The sequence below is a fragment of the Oncorhynchus kisutch genome, unplaced genomic scaffold (genome assembly GCF_002021735.2).
Source record: "Oncorhynchus kisutch isolate 150728-3 unplaced genomic scaffold, Okis_V2 Okis09a-Okis19a_hom, whole genome shotgun sequence".
Taxonomy (NCBI): domain Eukaryota; kingdom Metazoa; phylum Chordata; class Actinopteri; order Salmoniformes; family Salmonidae; genus Oncorhynchus; species Oncorhynchus kisutch.
In genome coordinates this window covers 547,141-563,254 of record NW_022261985.1, presented here as the reverse complement: position 1 = coordinate 563,254, position 16,114 = coordinate 547,141, and the positions used below count along the sequence as shown (strand labels likewise).

At 43.5% G+C, this 16,114-nt stretch overlaps 1 protein-coding gene across 1 annotated transcript in view; it reads right to left on the bottom strand.

Moving 5' to 3' along the window:
* Positions 1–16,114, bottom strand: part of plxna4 (plexin A4) — a 510,802-nt gene that overhangs the window by 60,372 nt on the left and 434,316 nt on the right. Inside the window, exons 20-22 of the mRNA XM_031815179.1 lie at positions 16,081–16,114; positions 13,903–14,045; positions 3,086–3,354 (exon numbers count right to left, since the gene is read on the bottom strand). The exon at positions 16,081–16,114 is cut by the window's right edge and continues 201 nt beyond it. Of these exons, the coding sequence (XP_031671039.1) occupies positions 3,086–3,354; positions 13,903–14,045; positions 16,081–16,114 (446 nt within the window). The remainder of the gene's footprint in view (positions 1–3,085; positions 3,355–13,902; positions 14,046–16,080) is intronic.

The following is a 16,114-nucleotide window of genomic DNA, read 5'->3' as shown; positions in this document are numbered from 1 at the left end:
GATAGTGTTCCAGCAGCTAGCCCCTCTAGTCTGGTAGTGTTCCAGCAGCTAGCCCCTCTAGTCTGATAGTGTTCAGCAGCTAGCCCCTCTAGTCTGATAGTGTTCCAGCAGCTAGCCCCTCTAGTCTGGTAGTGTTCCAGCAGCTAGCCCTTCTAGTCTGGTAGTGTTCCAGCAGCTAGCCCCTCTAGTCTGGTAGTGTTCCAGCAGCTAGCCCCTCTAGTCTGATAGTGTTCCAGCAGCTAGCCCCTCTAGTCTGGTAGTGTTCCAGCAGCTAGCCCTTCTAGTCTGACAGTGTTCCAGCAGCTAGACCCTCTAGTCTGATAGTGTTCCCGCAGCTAGCCCTTCTAGTCTGACAGTGTTCCAGCAGCTAGACCCTCTAGTCTGGTAGTGTTCCAGCAGCTAGCCCCTCTAGTCTGATAGTGTTCCAGCAGCTAGCCCCTCTAGTCTGGTAGTGTTCCAGCAGCTAGCCCTTCTAGTCTGGTAGTGTTCCAGCAGCTAGCCCTTCTAGTCTGATAGTGTTCCAGCAGCTAGCCCCTCTAGTCTGGTAGTGTTCCAGCAGCTAGCCCCTCTAGTCTGATAGTGTTCCAGCAGCTAGCCCCTCTAGTCTGATAGTGTTCCAGCAGCTAGCCCCTCTAGTCTGGTAGTGTTCCAGCAGCTAGCCCCTCTAGTCTGGTAGTGTTCCAGCAGCTAGCCCCTCTAGTCTGGTAGTGTTCCAGCAGCTAGCCCCTCTAGTCTGATAGTGTTCCAGCAGCTAGCCCCTCTAGTCTGGTAGTGTTCCAGCAGCTAGCCCTTCTAGTCTGGTAGTGTTCCAGCAGCTAGCCCTTCTAGTCTGATAGTGTTCCAGCAGCTAGCCCCTCTAGTCTGGTAGTGTTCCAGCAGCTAGCCCCTCTAGTCTGATAGTGTTCCAGCAGCTAGCCCCTCTAGTCTGATAGTGTTCCAGCAGCTAGCCCCTCTAGTCTGGTAGTGTTCCAGCAGCTAGCCCCTCTAGTCTGGTAGTGTTCCAGCAGCTAGCCCCTCTAGTCTGGTAGTGTTCCAGCAGCTAGCCCCTCTAGTCTGATAGTGTTCCAGCAGCTAGCCCCTCTAGTCTGGTAGTGTTCCAGCAGCTAGCCCTTCTAGTCTGGTAGTTCCAGTATTGTTTTTACAGACTGTATTATACTGTAATATTTACTTCAGTGTTTTGCTGACATTAATGTATTATAGTGTTTTTGTTTTATTGTCTTTGACATCGGAGTGGGGGCTTTCGCCGTGAGGCAACCTACTGGACAAATACTTATAGATCACATTTTCCACAACCTTTAGGTAGATAAGACTGTGGTCTGAACAGAGAGCTCTTTTCTATAACCTGTAGGGAACACAATATATGGTCTGTACTTGGCATGTAGGTTTCTCACTTATGGGTGGCACAAATTGGGATTTGGGGGAGGGGATTGGGCAGGTTATATGCAAATTAAATACACTAGTATTTCCATATATACTGTAGACATTACTCAAATATTTACTACAGTGTTTCTTTTCAGATAAAACTGTAATATTTATTATAGTATTCTACAGTATACTACAACATTCTATAGTAAGTACTATACACGATCAAGTGACACTACAGCTTTTAGTATAATATTCTACACTATACTACAGAATTCTATAGTAAGTACTGTAGTATTGTTTCATTTGGGATTGAGGGAGTTTACTGCCTGGTAATGGCTCCGGAAGCTCTGGGTGCGATTAATCATGCCTTGCCCATACAGCATTAATCAAATGCCGCATCCAAGATCTTTCTGTTAAACGTCTCCTTCATGATGTGAATATGCGGTTCATTTTCTGACACAACGATACGCTCAATACACTCCCATGTTAGTGAACAGCTAGCGAACAGAGGAATCTGTGTCTATCTTCATTGGGGAGGAGGATTTCGCCCGAGGGAGGACGGGAGGTTTGCAATTGAAATTAGGAAGATTAAATTCATTTACGACATGCCTATCAAATCATTGGGGAGGCTGACTGAGCAGTGAGCACCCTGAGCAAATGTGTGATACAACGACCACACGGACCAACGTCTTTTTCAAGGGTAACCGAGATGGTCACAACACCTCCAGCACCATATATGGTGATATGGTGTTGAATTGAAGTGGTGGTACTGTGTATATGATACAGACTGACACACAGGGAAGTGCTGATTGAGTGGGGAGTAGCTAGGGCTTTTAACAATCCCATTTCTTTTTCAAGTGAGGATTTTTACAGCTTTTTTTAATTGGATTCTCCACTAATTAATCGTAATTATATTCTAATGATGTGCGTGTCAGAGTAGTACATGTTTCTGAGACAAAGTGATCATTTCAATGTCATTGAAGTTAATTCCACATGTCACCGCCATGAAACAGTGAATATGGAGCGATCAGGCGTGGCTGATCGGCTTGCTGCTTGACTAATACACTAATTCCACAAAGTCCAGTTTCAAAGGACGCATCCCAAATGGCACCCTATGGGCCCTGGCCAAAAGTACTACACTATATAGTAAATAAGGATTTTACCCTGTTCTTAGTTTTAGCATAAACCAGCCATTCTAGAGAGTTAGAGTTGGAGAAGAAGTACGAACATCGGTATTAATGATCGACTGAGAGCGGCTTGGAGTGGGAAAGCAAACCCACAGCCACAGTTGGCCATTACCATTGAGTGGAAATCTATGAGTGTTAATGTGTAGGATAAAGCTAATGCAACGTTGATGTTAGCATTAGTCAGCTGTTCAGAGCTTAAATGCTTAAATGCTTAAATGCCGTGAGGGCCCAATCATTCACTCTGTCGCAGATAGAGAGAGAGAGAAAGAGAGAGAGAGAGAGAGAGAGAGAGAGAAAGAGAGCGCGAGAAGAGAGTGATGAAGAGAGCAAGAGACAGAGAGCAAGAGAAGAGAGTGATGAAGAGAGATAGAGAAGTGTGTGTGTGAGTTTGTGCAGGTGTTCTGGAGAAGTGAAGTCACTCACCCCTCTCCCCAGACAGAGCCAGACAGAGCCAAGGCCTTTGTCTTAATGAGGCCAGAGATTGCCCACGAGAGTCACACACACACACACACACTTCTCCCCTCTCCCCTCACCTTCGGAGCAGCAGCTTGGGGTGGTTCTTGCTCTCCAGGTTGCGGTCGATGAGGTCAGAGAGCAGGTGCTTGAGGACATCGGTGGCGTACTCCAGTTTACTCTGCAGCATTGTCATGATGAGCGAGGCCACGTTGCCGCGGTCGCGCATGGAGAAGCCACGCTGCGACTCGAGCGTGCGGATGAATGAGAGCAGGAAGACCTTGTTGTTGATGAGCTGGCCGAACAGCTTCAGGCCCTTCTCCACCTGCTCCTGTCTGTAGCCCGGCACCTGGGAGACAGGGAGGAGAAGAAGAGAGGAAAGGGAGGAGAGACGGATACGCTTAGATGACAATTTATTTATTTAACTAGGCAAGTCAGTTAAGAACAAATTCTTATTTTCAATGACAGCCTAGGAACTGCCTTGTTCAGGGGCAGAATGACAGATTTGTACCTTGTCAGCTCGGGGAGTCCAACGCTCTAACCACTAACATGCCGCCCCGTCAGAGGTCACACTTGTCTCAGATACAGAGACTGTTTGGGGTCAAGGTTTGGGGTCAGTCATGCATGCATACATTTTACACATGGGTGGTCCGGGGAATGGAATCCACTACCCTGGCGTTACAAACACCACGCTCTACCAACTGAGATATAAAGGACCACATGGTCAGGCCAAACGCCTGGCCCAAGTCATGGGTGTAACATACCATCACAACATCCCTCGTCATTAGAGTAACATGAACCCAACACTAGAGGAATCAGACATCACTACATCCCTAGTCATTAGAGTAACATGAACCCAACACTAGAGGAATCAGACATCACTACATCCCTAGTCATTAGAGTAACATGAACCCAACACTAGAGGAATCAGACATCACTACATCCCTAGTCATTAGAGTAACATGAAGCCAACACTAGAGGAATCAGACATCACTACATCCCTCGTCATTAGAGTAACATGAACCCAACACTAGAGGAATCAGACATCACTACATCCCTAGTCATTAGAGTAACATGGACCCAACACTAGAGGAATCAGACATCACTACATCCCTAGTCATTAGAGTAACATGAAGCCAACACTAGAGGAATCAGACATCACTACATCCCTAGTCATTAGAGTAACATGGACCCAACACTAGAGGAATCAGACATCACTACATCCCTAGTCATTAGAGTAACATGGACCCAACACTAGAGGAATCAGACATCACTACATCCCTAGTCATTAGAGTAACATGAACCCAACACTAGAGGAATCAGACATCACTACATCCCTCGTCATTAGAGTAACATGAACCCAACACTAGAGGAATCAGACATCACTACATCCCTAGTCATTAGAGTAACATGAACCCAACACTAGAGGAATCAGACATCACTACATCCCTAGTCATTAGAGTAACATGAACCCAACACTAGAGGAATCAGACATCACTACATCCCTAGTCATTAGAGTAACATGGACCCAACACTAGAGGAATCAGACATCACTACATCCCTAGTATTTAGAGTAACATGGACCCAACACTAGAGGAATCCAACATCACTAGTCATTAGAGTAACATGGACCCAACACTAGAGGAATCAGACATCACTACATCCCTAGTATTTAGAGTAACATGGACCCAACACTAGAGGAATCCAACATCACTAGTCATTAGAGTAACATGGACCCAACACTAGAGGAATCAGACATCCATGGATAGACTATAGACTCTGACTGACTGTGGGGAAGAACTCATTCCATGGCCTTGGCATCTCCCATTCCAGCCAAATCCATTATCACTCCACTGGCTCAATTCAATTCAAATCACTTACTTGTCACATACACATGGTTAAAAGCTGTTAATGCGAGTGTTGCGAAATGCTTGTGCTTCTAGTTCCGACAATGCAGTAATAACCAACTTAGCTGTTAAGCCCTGGTTCTCTCAAATGACAGTCTGTTAAGCCCTGGTTCTCTCAAATGGCAGACTGTTAAGACCTGGTTCTCTCAAATGACATTCTGTTAAGACCTGGTTCTCTCAAATGGCAGTCTGTTAAGACCTGGTTCTCTCAAATAGCAGTCTGTTAAGACCTGGTTCTCTCAAATGGCAGACTGTTAAGACCTGGTTCTCTCAAATGACAGTCTGTTAAGACCTGGTTCTCTCAAATGACAGTCTGTTAAGACCTGGTTCTCTCAAATGGCAGACTGTTAAGACCTGGTTCTCTCAAATGACTGTCTCTCAAATGGCTGTGTGTGCTAATGATTACAGCTCGGAATGTGGGCATGGGAGGATATCTGGGAGAGTCAGCATGGGAGGATATCTGGGAGAGCGAGGAGTTCTGCACCTTTTGAAGGTGGAGTCATTTGAACCAAATCTTTAGAGAGCCCTGCTTATTTCTTTGACTCCACAATATGAACGTTCTTCCCAGGCAAAGCTGACGCAAGATGAAAGCAGCGTGTGCGGTGTATTCCCCTCCACGGGCGGAAATTGTCCCCGCACCGTTTACGCTAGTCTCGTCAGTCGGCGTGCGATTTCCCGTTTTCATAAATTGCACCTACAGAGATGACATTTTTGATCTGTCAGGATCGATTGGAGAGAGCAACGGTCTCTCTATGCGACGCGTCTGTCAGGGAGCACAAGTTTCCTCGCTGTCGCTTTCCATGAGGACACAGTAATCTGCAGTTCACACTGTGCAAGAGTTATTGTTGAGAGAGAGAGAGAGAGAGAGAGAGAGAGAGAGAGAGAGAGAGAGAGAGAGAGAGAGAGAGAAAGAAAGAGAGAAAGAGACACAGAGAGAGAGAGACAGAGAGACAGAAAGAGAGAGAGAGAAAGAGAGAGAGAGAAAGAGAGAAAGAGACACAGAGAGAGAGAGACAGAGAGACAGAAAGAGAGAGAGAGAGAGAGAGAGAGAGAGAGAGAGAGACAGAGAGAGAGACAGAGAGAAAGAGAGAGAGAAAGACAGAGAAAGAGAAAGAGAAAGAGAGAGAGAGACAGAGAGAGAGACAGAGAGACAGAAAGAGAGAGAGAGAATGAGAGAGAGAAAGAGAGAGAAAGAATGAGAGAGAGAGAGACAGAGAGAGAGACAGAGAGAAAGAGAGAGAGAAAGACAGAGAGAGAGAGAGACAGAGAGAGAGAGAGAGAGAAAGAGAGAGAGAAAGACAGAGAAAGAGAAAGAGAGAGAAGGACAGAGAGAGAGACAGAGAGACAGAAAGAGAGAGAGAGAGAATGAGAGAGAGAAAGAGAGAGAAAGAATGAGAGAGAGAGAGACAGAGAGAGAGACAGAGAGAAAGACAGAGAGAGAGAGAGAGACAGAGAGAGAGAGAGAGAGAGAGAGAGAGAGAGAGAGAGAGAGAGAGAGAGCGAGAGAGAGAGAGAGAGAGAAAGAGAGAGAAAGAAAGAAAGAGAGAGAGAAAGAGGGAGATTTGTTGAGATGTCCCATGAGACAGTCGCATTCAACATCCCACTGTAGCCCCATAATAAAAACAACACCCTTATTCAACATCCCACTGTAGCCCATAATAAAAACAACAGCCTTATTCAACATCCCACTGTAGCCCCATAATTAAACAACAGCCCTATTCAACATCCCACTGTAAGCCCCATAATTAAACAGCCTTATTCAACATCCCACTGTAGCCCCATAATCAAACAGCCTTATTCAACATCCCACTGTAGCCCCATAATTAAACAACAGCCCTATTCAACATCCCACTGTAGCCCCATAATTAAACAGCCCTTATTCAACATCCCACTGTAGCCCCATAATTAAACAGCCTTATTCAACATCCCACTGTAGCCCCATAATTAAACAACAGCCTTATTCAACATCCCACTGTAGCCCCATAATTAAACAGCCTTATTCAACATCCCACTGTAGCCCCATAATTAAACAACAGCCCTTATTCAACATCCCACTGTAGCCCCATAATTAAACAACAGCCCTATTCAACATCCCACTGTAGCCCCATAATTAAAACAGCCTATTCAACATCCCACTGTAGCCCCATAATTAAACAACAGCCTTATTCAACATCCCACTGTAGCCCCATAATTAAACAACAGCCCTTATTCAACATCCCACTGTAGCCCCATAATTTAAAACAGCCCTTATTCAACATCCCACTGTAGCCCCATAATTAAAACAGCCTATTCAACATCCCACTGTAGCCCATAATTAAACAGCCCTATTCAACATCCCACTGTAGCCCCATAATTAACAACAGCCTTATTCAACATCCCACTGTAGCCCCATAATTAAACAGCCCTATTCAACATCCCACTGTAGCCCCATAATTAAACAGCCTTATTCAACATCCCACTGTAGCCCCATAATTAAACAACAGCCCTATTCAACATCCCCACTGTAGCCCCATAATTAAACAGCCTTATTCAACATCCCACTGTAGCCCCATAATTAAACAAGCCTTATTCAACATCCCACTGTAGCCCCATAATTAACAGCCTTATTCAACATCCCACTGTAGCCCCATAATTAAAACAGCCTTATTCAACATCCCACTGTAGGCCCCATAATTAAACAACAGCCCTATTCAACATCCCACTGTAGCCCCATAATTAAAACCAGCCTTATTCAACATCCCACTGTAGCCCCATAACTCAAACAGCCCTATTCAACACCCACTGTACCCCCATAATTAAACAACAGCCCTATTTCAACATCCCACTTGTAGCCCCATAATTAAACATACAGCCCTATTCAAGCATCCCACTGTAGCCCCATAATTAAACAGCCTTATTCAACATCCCAGCGTTAGCCCCATATTAAACAGCCTTATTCAACATCCCACTGCCCATAAAAAAAGCCTTATTCAACATCCCACTTAGCCCATAATAAACACAGCCCTTATTCCACATCCCACTGTAGCCCCATAATTAAACAACAGCCCTATTCAACATCCCACTGTAGCCCCATAATTAAACAACACCCTTATTCAACATCCCACTGTAGCCCCATAATTAAACAGCCTTATTCAACATCCCACTGTAGCCCCATAATTAAACAACAGCCTTATTCAACATCCCACTGTAGCCCCATAATTAAACAACAGCCTTATTCAACATCCCACTGTAGCCCCATAATTAAACAGCCCTATTCAACATCCCACTGTAGCCCCATAATTAAACAACAGCCCTATTCAACATCCCACTGTAGCCCCATAATTAAACAACAGCCCTATTCAACATCCCACTGTAGCCCCATAATTAAACAACAGCCCTATTCAACATCCCACTGTAGCCCCATAATTAAACAGCCTTATTCAACATCCCACTGTAGCCCCATAATTAAACAACAGCCTTATTCAACATCCCACTGTAGCCCCATAATTAAACAACAGCCTTATTCAACATCCCACTGTAGCCCCATAATTAAACAACAGCCTTATTCAACATCCCACTGTAGCCCCATAATTAAACAGCCTATTCAACATCCCACTGTAGCCCCATAATAAACAGCCCTATTCAACATCCCACTGTAGCCCCATAATTAAACAGCCTATTCAACATCCCACTGTAGCCCCATAATTAAACAAACAGCCCTCATTCAACATCCCACTGCTAGCCCATAATTAAACAGCCCTATTCAACATCCCACTGTAGCCCCATAATTAAACAGCCTTATTCAACATCCCACTGTAGCCCCAAATTAAACAACAGCCCTATTCAACATCCCACTGTAGCCCCATAATTAAACAGCCTTATTCAACATCCCACTGTAACCCCATAATTAAACAACAGCCCTATTCAACATCCCACTGTCAGCCCCATAATTAACAACAGCCTTATTCAACATCCCACTGTAAGCCCCATAATTAAAAACAGCCTTATTCAACATCCCACTGTAGCCCCATAATTAAACAGCCTATTCAACATCCCACTGTAGCCCCATAATTAAACAGCCTTATTCAACATCCCACTGTAGCCCCATAATTAAACAAACAGCCCTATTCAACATCCCACTGTAGCCCCATAATTAAACAGCCTTATTCAACATCCCACTGTAGCCCCATAATTAAACAACAGCCCTATTCAACATCCCACTGTAGCCCCATAATTAAACAGCCTTATTCAACATCCCACTGTAGCCCCATAATTAAAACAGCCCTATTCAACATCCCACTGTAGCCCCATAATAAAACAGCCTTATTCAACATCCCACTGTAGCCCCATAATTAAACAGCCTATTCAACATCCCACTGTAAGCCCCATAATTAAACAGCCTTATTCAACATCCCACTGTAGCCCCATAATTAAACAGCCTTATTCAACATCCCACTGTAGCCCCATAATAAAACAAACAGCCCTAATATCAACATTCCCACTGAGCCCCATAATTAAAACAAGCCCAATTCAACATCCCACTGATAGCCCATAATTAAACAGCCTTATTCAACATCCCACTGTAGCCCCTAATTAAACAGCCTTATTCAACATCCCACTGTAGCCCCATAATTAAACAACAGCCTTATTCAACATCCCACTGTAGGCCCCTAATTAAACAAAGCCCTATTCAACATCCCACTGTAGCCCATAATTAAAACAGCCCTATTCAACATCCCACTGTAGCCCCATAATTAAACAGCCTTATTCAACATCCCACTGTAGCCCCATAATTAAAACAACAGCCTTATTCAACATCCACTGTAGCCCGCATAATAAACAGGCCTTATTCAACATCCCACTGTAGCCCATAATAAACAAAACAGCCTTATTCAACATCCCACTGTAGCCCCATAATAAACCAGCCTTTATTCAACATCCCACTGTAGCCCCATAATTAAACAACAGCCCTATTCAACATCCCACTGTAGCCCCATAATTAAACAGCCTAATTCAACATCCCACTGTAGCCCCCATAATTAAAACACAGCCTTATTCAACATCCCACTGTAGCCCCATAATTAAACAACAGCCTTATTCAACATCCCACTGTAGCCCCATAATTAAACAACAGCCCTATTCAACATCCCACTGTAGCCCCATAATTAAACAGCCTTATTCAACATCCCACTGTAGCCCCATAATTAAAGCCTTATTTCACCACATCCCACTGTAAACCCCATAATTAGTTTTTCAACATCCCACTGTAGCCCCATAATTAAACAACAGCCCTATTCAACATCCCACTGTAGCCCCATAATTAAAACAGCCTTATTCAACATCCCACTGTAGCCCCATAATTAAACAACAGCCTTATTCAACATCCCACTGTAGCCCCATAATTAAACAACAGCCTTATTCAACATCCCACTGTAGCCCCATAATTAAACAGCCTTATTCAACATCCCACTGTAGCCCCATAATTAAACAGCCTTATTCAACATCCCACTGTAGCCCCATAATTAAACAGCCTTATTCAACATCCCACTGTAGCCCCATAATTAAACAACAGCCCTATTCAACATCCCACTGTAGCCCCATAATTAAACAGCCTTATTCAACATCCCACTGTAGCCCCATAATTAAACAACAGCCCTATTCAACATCCCACTGTAGCCCCATAATTAAACAGCCTTATTCAACATCCCACTGTAGCCCCATAATTAAACAGCCTTATTCAACATCCCACTGTAGCCCCATAATTAAACAGCCTTATTCAACATCCCACTGTAGCCCCATAATTAAACAGCCTTATTCAACATCCCACTGTAGCCCCATAATTAAACAGCCTTATTCAACATCCCACTGTAGCCCCATAATTAAACAGCCTTATTCAACATCCCACTGTAGCCCCATAATAAAAACAACAGCCTTATTCAACATCCCACTGTAGCCCCATAATTAAACAACAGCCCTATTCAACATCCCACTGTAGCCCCATAATTAAACAGCCTTATTCAACATCCCACTGTAGCCCCATAATCAAACAGCCTTATTCAACATCCCACTGTAGCCCCATAATTAAACAACAGCCCTATTCAACATCCCACTGTAGCCCCATAATTAAACAGCCCTATTCAACATCCCACTGTAGCCCCATAATTAAACAGCCTTATTCAACATCCCACTGTAGCCCCATAATTAAACAGCCTTATTCAACATCCCACTGTAGCCCCATAATTAAACAACAGCCTTATTCAACATCCCACTGTAGCCCCATAATTAAACAACAGCCCTATTCAACATCCCACTGTAGCCCCATAATTAAACAACAGCCCTATTCAACATCCCACTGTAGCCCCATAATTAAACAGCCTTATTCAACATCCCACTGTAGCCCCATAATTAAACAACAGCCTTATTCAACATCCCACTGTAGCCCCATAATTAAACAGCCTTATTCAACATCCCACTGTAGCCCCATAATTAAACAACAGCCTTATTCAACATCCCACTGTAGCCCCATAATTAAACAGCCTTATTCAACATCCCACTGTAGCCCCATAATTAAACAACAGCCCTATTCAACATCCCACTGTAGCCCCATAATTAAACAGCCTTATTCAACATCCCACTGTAGCCCCATAATCAAACAGCCTTATTCAACATCCCACTGTAGCCCCATAATTAAACAACAGCCTTATTCAACATCCCACTGTAGCCCCATAATTAAACAACAGCCTTATTCAACATCCCACTGTAGCCCCATAATTAAACAGCCTTATTCAACATCCCACTGTAGCCCCATAATTAAACAACAGCCCTATTCAACATCCCACTGTAGCCCCATAATTAAACAGCCTTATTCAACATCCCACTGTAGCCCCATAATTAAACAGCCCTATTCAACATCCCACTGTAGCCCCATAATTAAACAACAGCCTTATTCAACATCCCACTGTAGCCCCATAATTAAACAGCCTTATTCAACATCCCACTGTAGCCCCATAATTAAACAGCCCTATTCAACATCCCACTGTAGCCCCATAATCAAACAGCCTTATTCAACATCCCACTGTAGCCCCATAATTAAACAACAGCCCTATTCAACATCCCACTGTAGCCCCATAATTAAACAACAGCCCTATTCAACATCCCACTGTAGCCCCATAATTAAACAGCCTTATTCAACATCCCACTGTAGCCCCATAATTAAACAACAGCCTTATTCAACATCCCACTGTAGCCCCATAATTAAACAGCCTTATTCAACATCCCACTGTAGCCCCATAATTAAACAACAGCCCTATTCAACATCCCACTGTAGCCCCATAATTAAACAGCCCTATTCAACATCCCACTGTAGCCCCATAATTAAACAACAGCCCTATTCAACATCCCACTGTAGCCCCATAATTAAACAGCCTTATTCAACATCCCACTGTAGCCCCATAATTAAACAACAGCCTTATTCAACATCCCACTGTAGCCCCATAATTAAACAACAGCCTTATTCAACATCCCACTGTAGCCCCATAATTAAACAGCCTTATTCAACATCCCACTGTAGCCCCATAATTAAACAGCCTTATTCAACATCCCACTGTAGCCCCATAATTAAACAGCCTTATTCAACATCCCACTGTAGCCCCATAATAAAAACAACAGCCTTATTCAACATCCCACTGTAGCCCCATAATTAAACAACAGCCCTATTCAACATCCCACTGTAGCCCCATAATTAAACAACAGCCCTATTCAACATCCCACTGTAGCCCCATAATTAAACAGCCTTATTCAACATCCCACTGTAGCCCCATAATTAAACAACAGCCTTATTCAACATCCCACTGTAGCCCCATAATTAAACAACAGCCTTATTCAACATCCCACTGTAGCCCCATAATTAAACAACAGCCTTATTCAACATCCCACTGTAGCCCCATAATTAAACAACAGCCTTATTCAACATCCCACTGTAGCCCCATAATTAAACAGCCCTATTCAACATCCCACTGTAGCCCCATAATTAAACAACAGCCCTATTCAACATCCCACCTACTGATTACTATCACCAAATCAGGAGAAAAGGTAGGCATCCATTTTCCATATTCTCTGAGGAAAAATACAATGTATATCTTCTTGAGATTTAACAGGTAGGCCTAGAGTCGTCGCTAATATTAGTACATTTGAGTCATTGAGACGTTAGCTCTAATACTTTTATAAAGAGAGAGAGAGATTCAGCCCAATCAAATTCACTCTACAAACTATGAATATGCACTGTTGGAGATTGCCCATCCACACTTTATTTGCTCCAAGCCCAATAAGGGCTATTTCCTGTATCATCTCCCACATCAATAACAATTAACCAGCTATCACCAGCCAGAGATGAGCCCACTGCTACTTTCATTAGGTTTCATTTCACATTAAACTCCCTCATATAACGGGACATTTATACCAATTAAAACATCATTAATTTTTCTTATAACGGGGAATTCTCATCAGGCACCCGCATGGTCGACTCTGAGCCTGTGAAATCGGTGCCTCGCAGCTAGAAGTTGTTCAATTATCACTGTCCATCACTGTTATTAGGGAATAAATAACTAGCTTGTCAGTTCAGAGTTGATTTGCTTTTCTCTCCGCTATACTTTTAATTTGTCCTCGACTCTGAGAAACTGTCTTGTCACATGTTGTTACCATTACTAACAAGAGATTTGACTGGACTACTGCGTCAAGCACTAATGAGAGACAGTGTTATTTGTTTACCGAGCGTGAGCACAAACAACGACATCTTTAATTCTGCCCGTAACCCCACTGTGCCTCTAATTTACTTTTATACTTTTGAATTAGAACGCCTTGATGGAAACCACTTTGAGATATACCTATTGTTCTACGTCAGGGATTTAAAGAGGAACAATGTTGAGGACCTAAACCGAAGTGAAATTCAGTCAGGCAGATGATAGGGCAGCCGTTGTGATATTTGGTCAGGCAGTTGACAGGGCAGCTCTTACCTCCAGGTCCCTGAGAACAGGGTGCTCCTCTATGCCAGGGAAGAGGACCCTCATGGTGTAGGCCCTGTAGTCCAGGAAGGGGATGCCCACTCCGTCCAGGTCACTGGTCAACTCATGGATGTCTGTCTGCAGCTCGGCAAAGGCTGAGGGGATAAACGGACAAACAGTCTCCTTAAAGGTAGAGTCAGCGACATGACGTATAGTTGAAGTCGGAAGTTTACATACATCTTAGCCAAATACATTTAAACTCAGTTTTTCACAATTCCTGACATTTAATCGTAGTAAAAATCCCCTGTCTTAGGTCAGTTAGGATCACCACTTTATTTTAAGAATGTGAAATGTCATCATAATGGGGTCAAAAGTTTACATACACTCAATTAGTATTTGGTAGCATTGCCTTTAAATTGTTTAACTTGGGTCAAACGTTTTGGGTAGCCTTCCACAAGCTTCCCACAATAAGTTGGGTGAATTTTGGCCCATTCCTCCTGACAGAGCTGGTGTACCTGAGTCAGGTTTGTTGGCCTCCTTGCTCTCACAGGCTTGTTCAGTTCTGCCCACACATTTTCTATAGGATTGAGGTCAGGGCTTTGTGATGGCCACTCCAATACCTTGACTTTGTTGTCCTTAAGCCATTTTCCACAACTTTGGAAGTATGCTTGGGATCATTGTCCATATATCCACATAATTTTCCTACCTTATGATGTCATCTATTTTGTGAAGTGCACCAGTCCCTCCTGCAGCAAAGCACCTCCACAACATGATGCTGCCACCCCCGTGCTTCACGGTTGGGATGGTGTTCTTCGGCTTGCAAGCGTCCCCCTTTTTCCTCCAAACATAACGCTGGTCATTATGGCCGTTATGGCCATTTTTGTTTCATCAGACCAGAGGACATTTCCCCAACAAGTTCGATCTTTGTCCTCATGTGCAGTTGCAAACCGTAGTCTGACTTTTATATGGCGGTTTTGGAGCAGTGGCTACTTCCTTGCTGAGCGGCCTTTTAGGTTATGTAGATATAGGACTCGATTTACTGTGGATATAGATACTTTTGTACCTGTTTCCTCCAGCATCTTCACAAGGTCCTTTGCTGTTGTTCTGGGATTGATTTGCACTTTTCGCACCAAACTATGTTTATCTCTAGGAGACAGAACGTGTCTACTTCCTGAGCGGTATGACGGCTGCGTGGTCCCATGGTGTTTATACTCGCGTACTATTGTTTGTACAAATGGACGTGGTACCTTCAGGCGTTTGGAAATGACTCCCAAGGATGAACCAGACTTGTGGAGGTCTACATTTTTTTCCTGAGGTCTTGGCTGATTTCTTTTGATTTTCCCATGATGTCAAGCAAAGAGGCACTGAGTTTTGAGGGTTGGCCTTGAAATATATCCACAGGTACACCTCCAATTGACTCAAATTATGTCAATTAGCCTATTAGAAGCTTATAAAGCCATGACATCATTTTCTGGTATTTTCCGAGCTGTTTAAAGGCACAGTCAACTCATTGTATGTAAACGTCTGACCCACTGGAATTGTGAAACAGTGAATTATAAGTGAATTAATCTGTCTGGAAACAATTGTTGGAAAAATCACTTGTGTCACACACAAAGTAGATGTTCTAGCCGACTTGCCAAAACTATAGTTTGTTAACAAGAAATTTGTAGTGTGGTTGAAAAACGAGTTTTAATGACTCCAACCTAAGTGTATTTACACTTCCGACTTCAACTGTAGATACACAGAGTAAAGAGCATATTGGGTCAATTTCCGCAACGACTAAGAGCTTTGTAGCGTGAGGTTAAACTTCTCCACTGTTTCTGTCCCGTGGGTACCACATTGTAACAGCAGGAGGTGAACCCGTGCACACGTGCAGATACTGTGTGTAACTGTGTGAGAGCGATGTCTTGCATCTTGTCCATCACAAACTGTGGTGCTGCTCGTGCAACGGCATTTCACTGACTCTATTGACAGTGGTGGAAAAAGTACTCAATCATCATACTTGAGTAAAAGCAAAGATACCTGAATAAAAAATGACATCATTGACAAATGAAACATGTGTTTATTGAGTACACCAGATCAGAGACAGTAGGGATGACCTGGGTTGGTCTCTTGATAAGTGTGTGAATTGGAATTTTACTTTTGGGTGTCATGGAAAATGTATGGAGTAAAAATAATGTGAATCCTTACCCTCTTTACACTCCAGGGCCACACGAGACTCTAG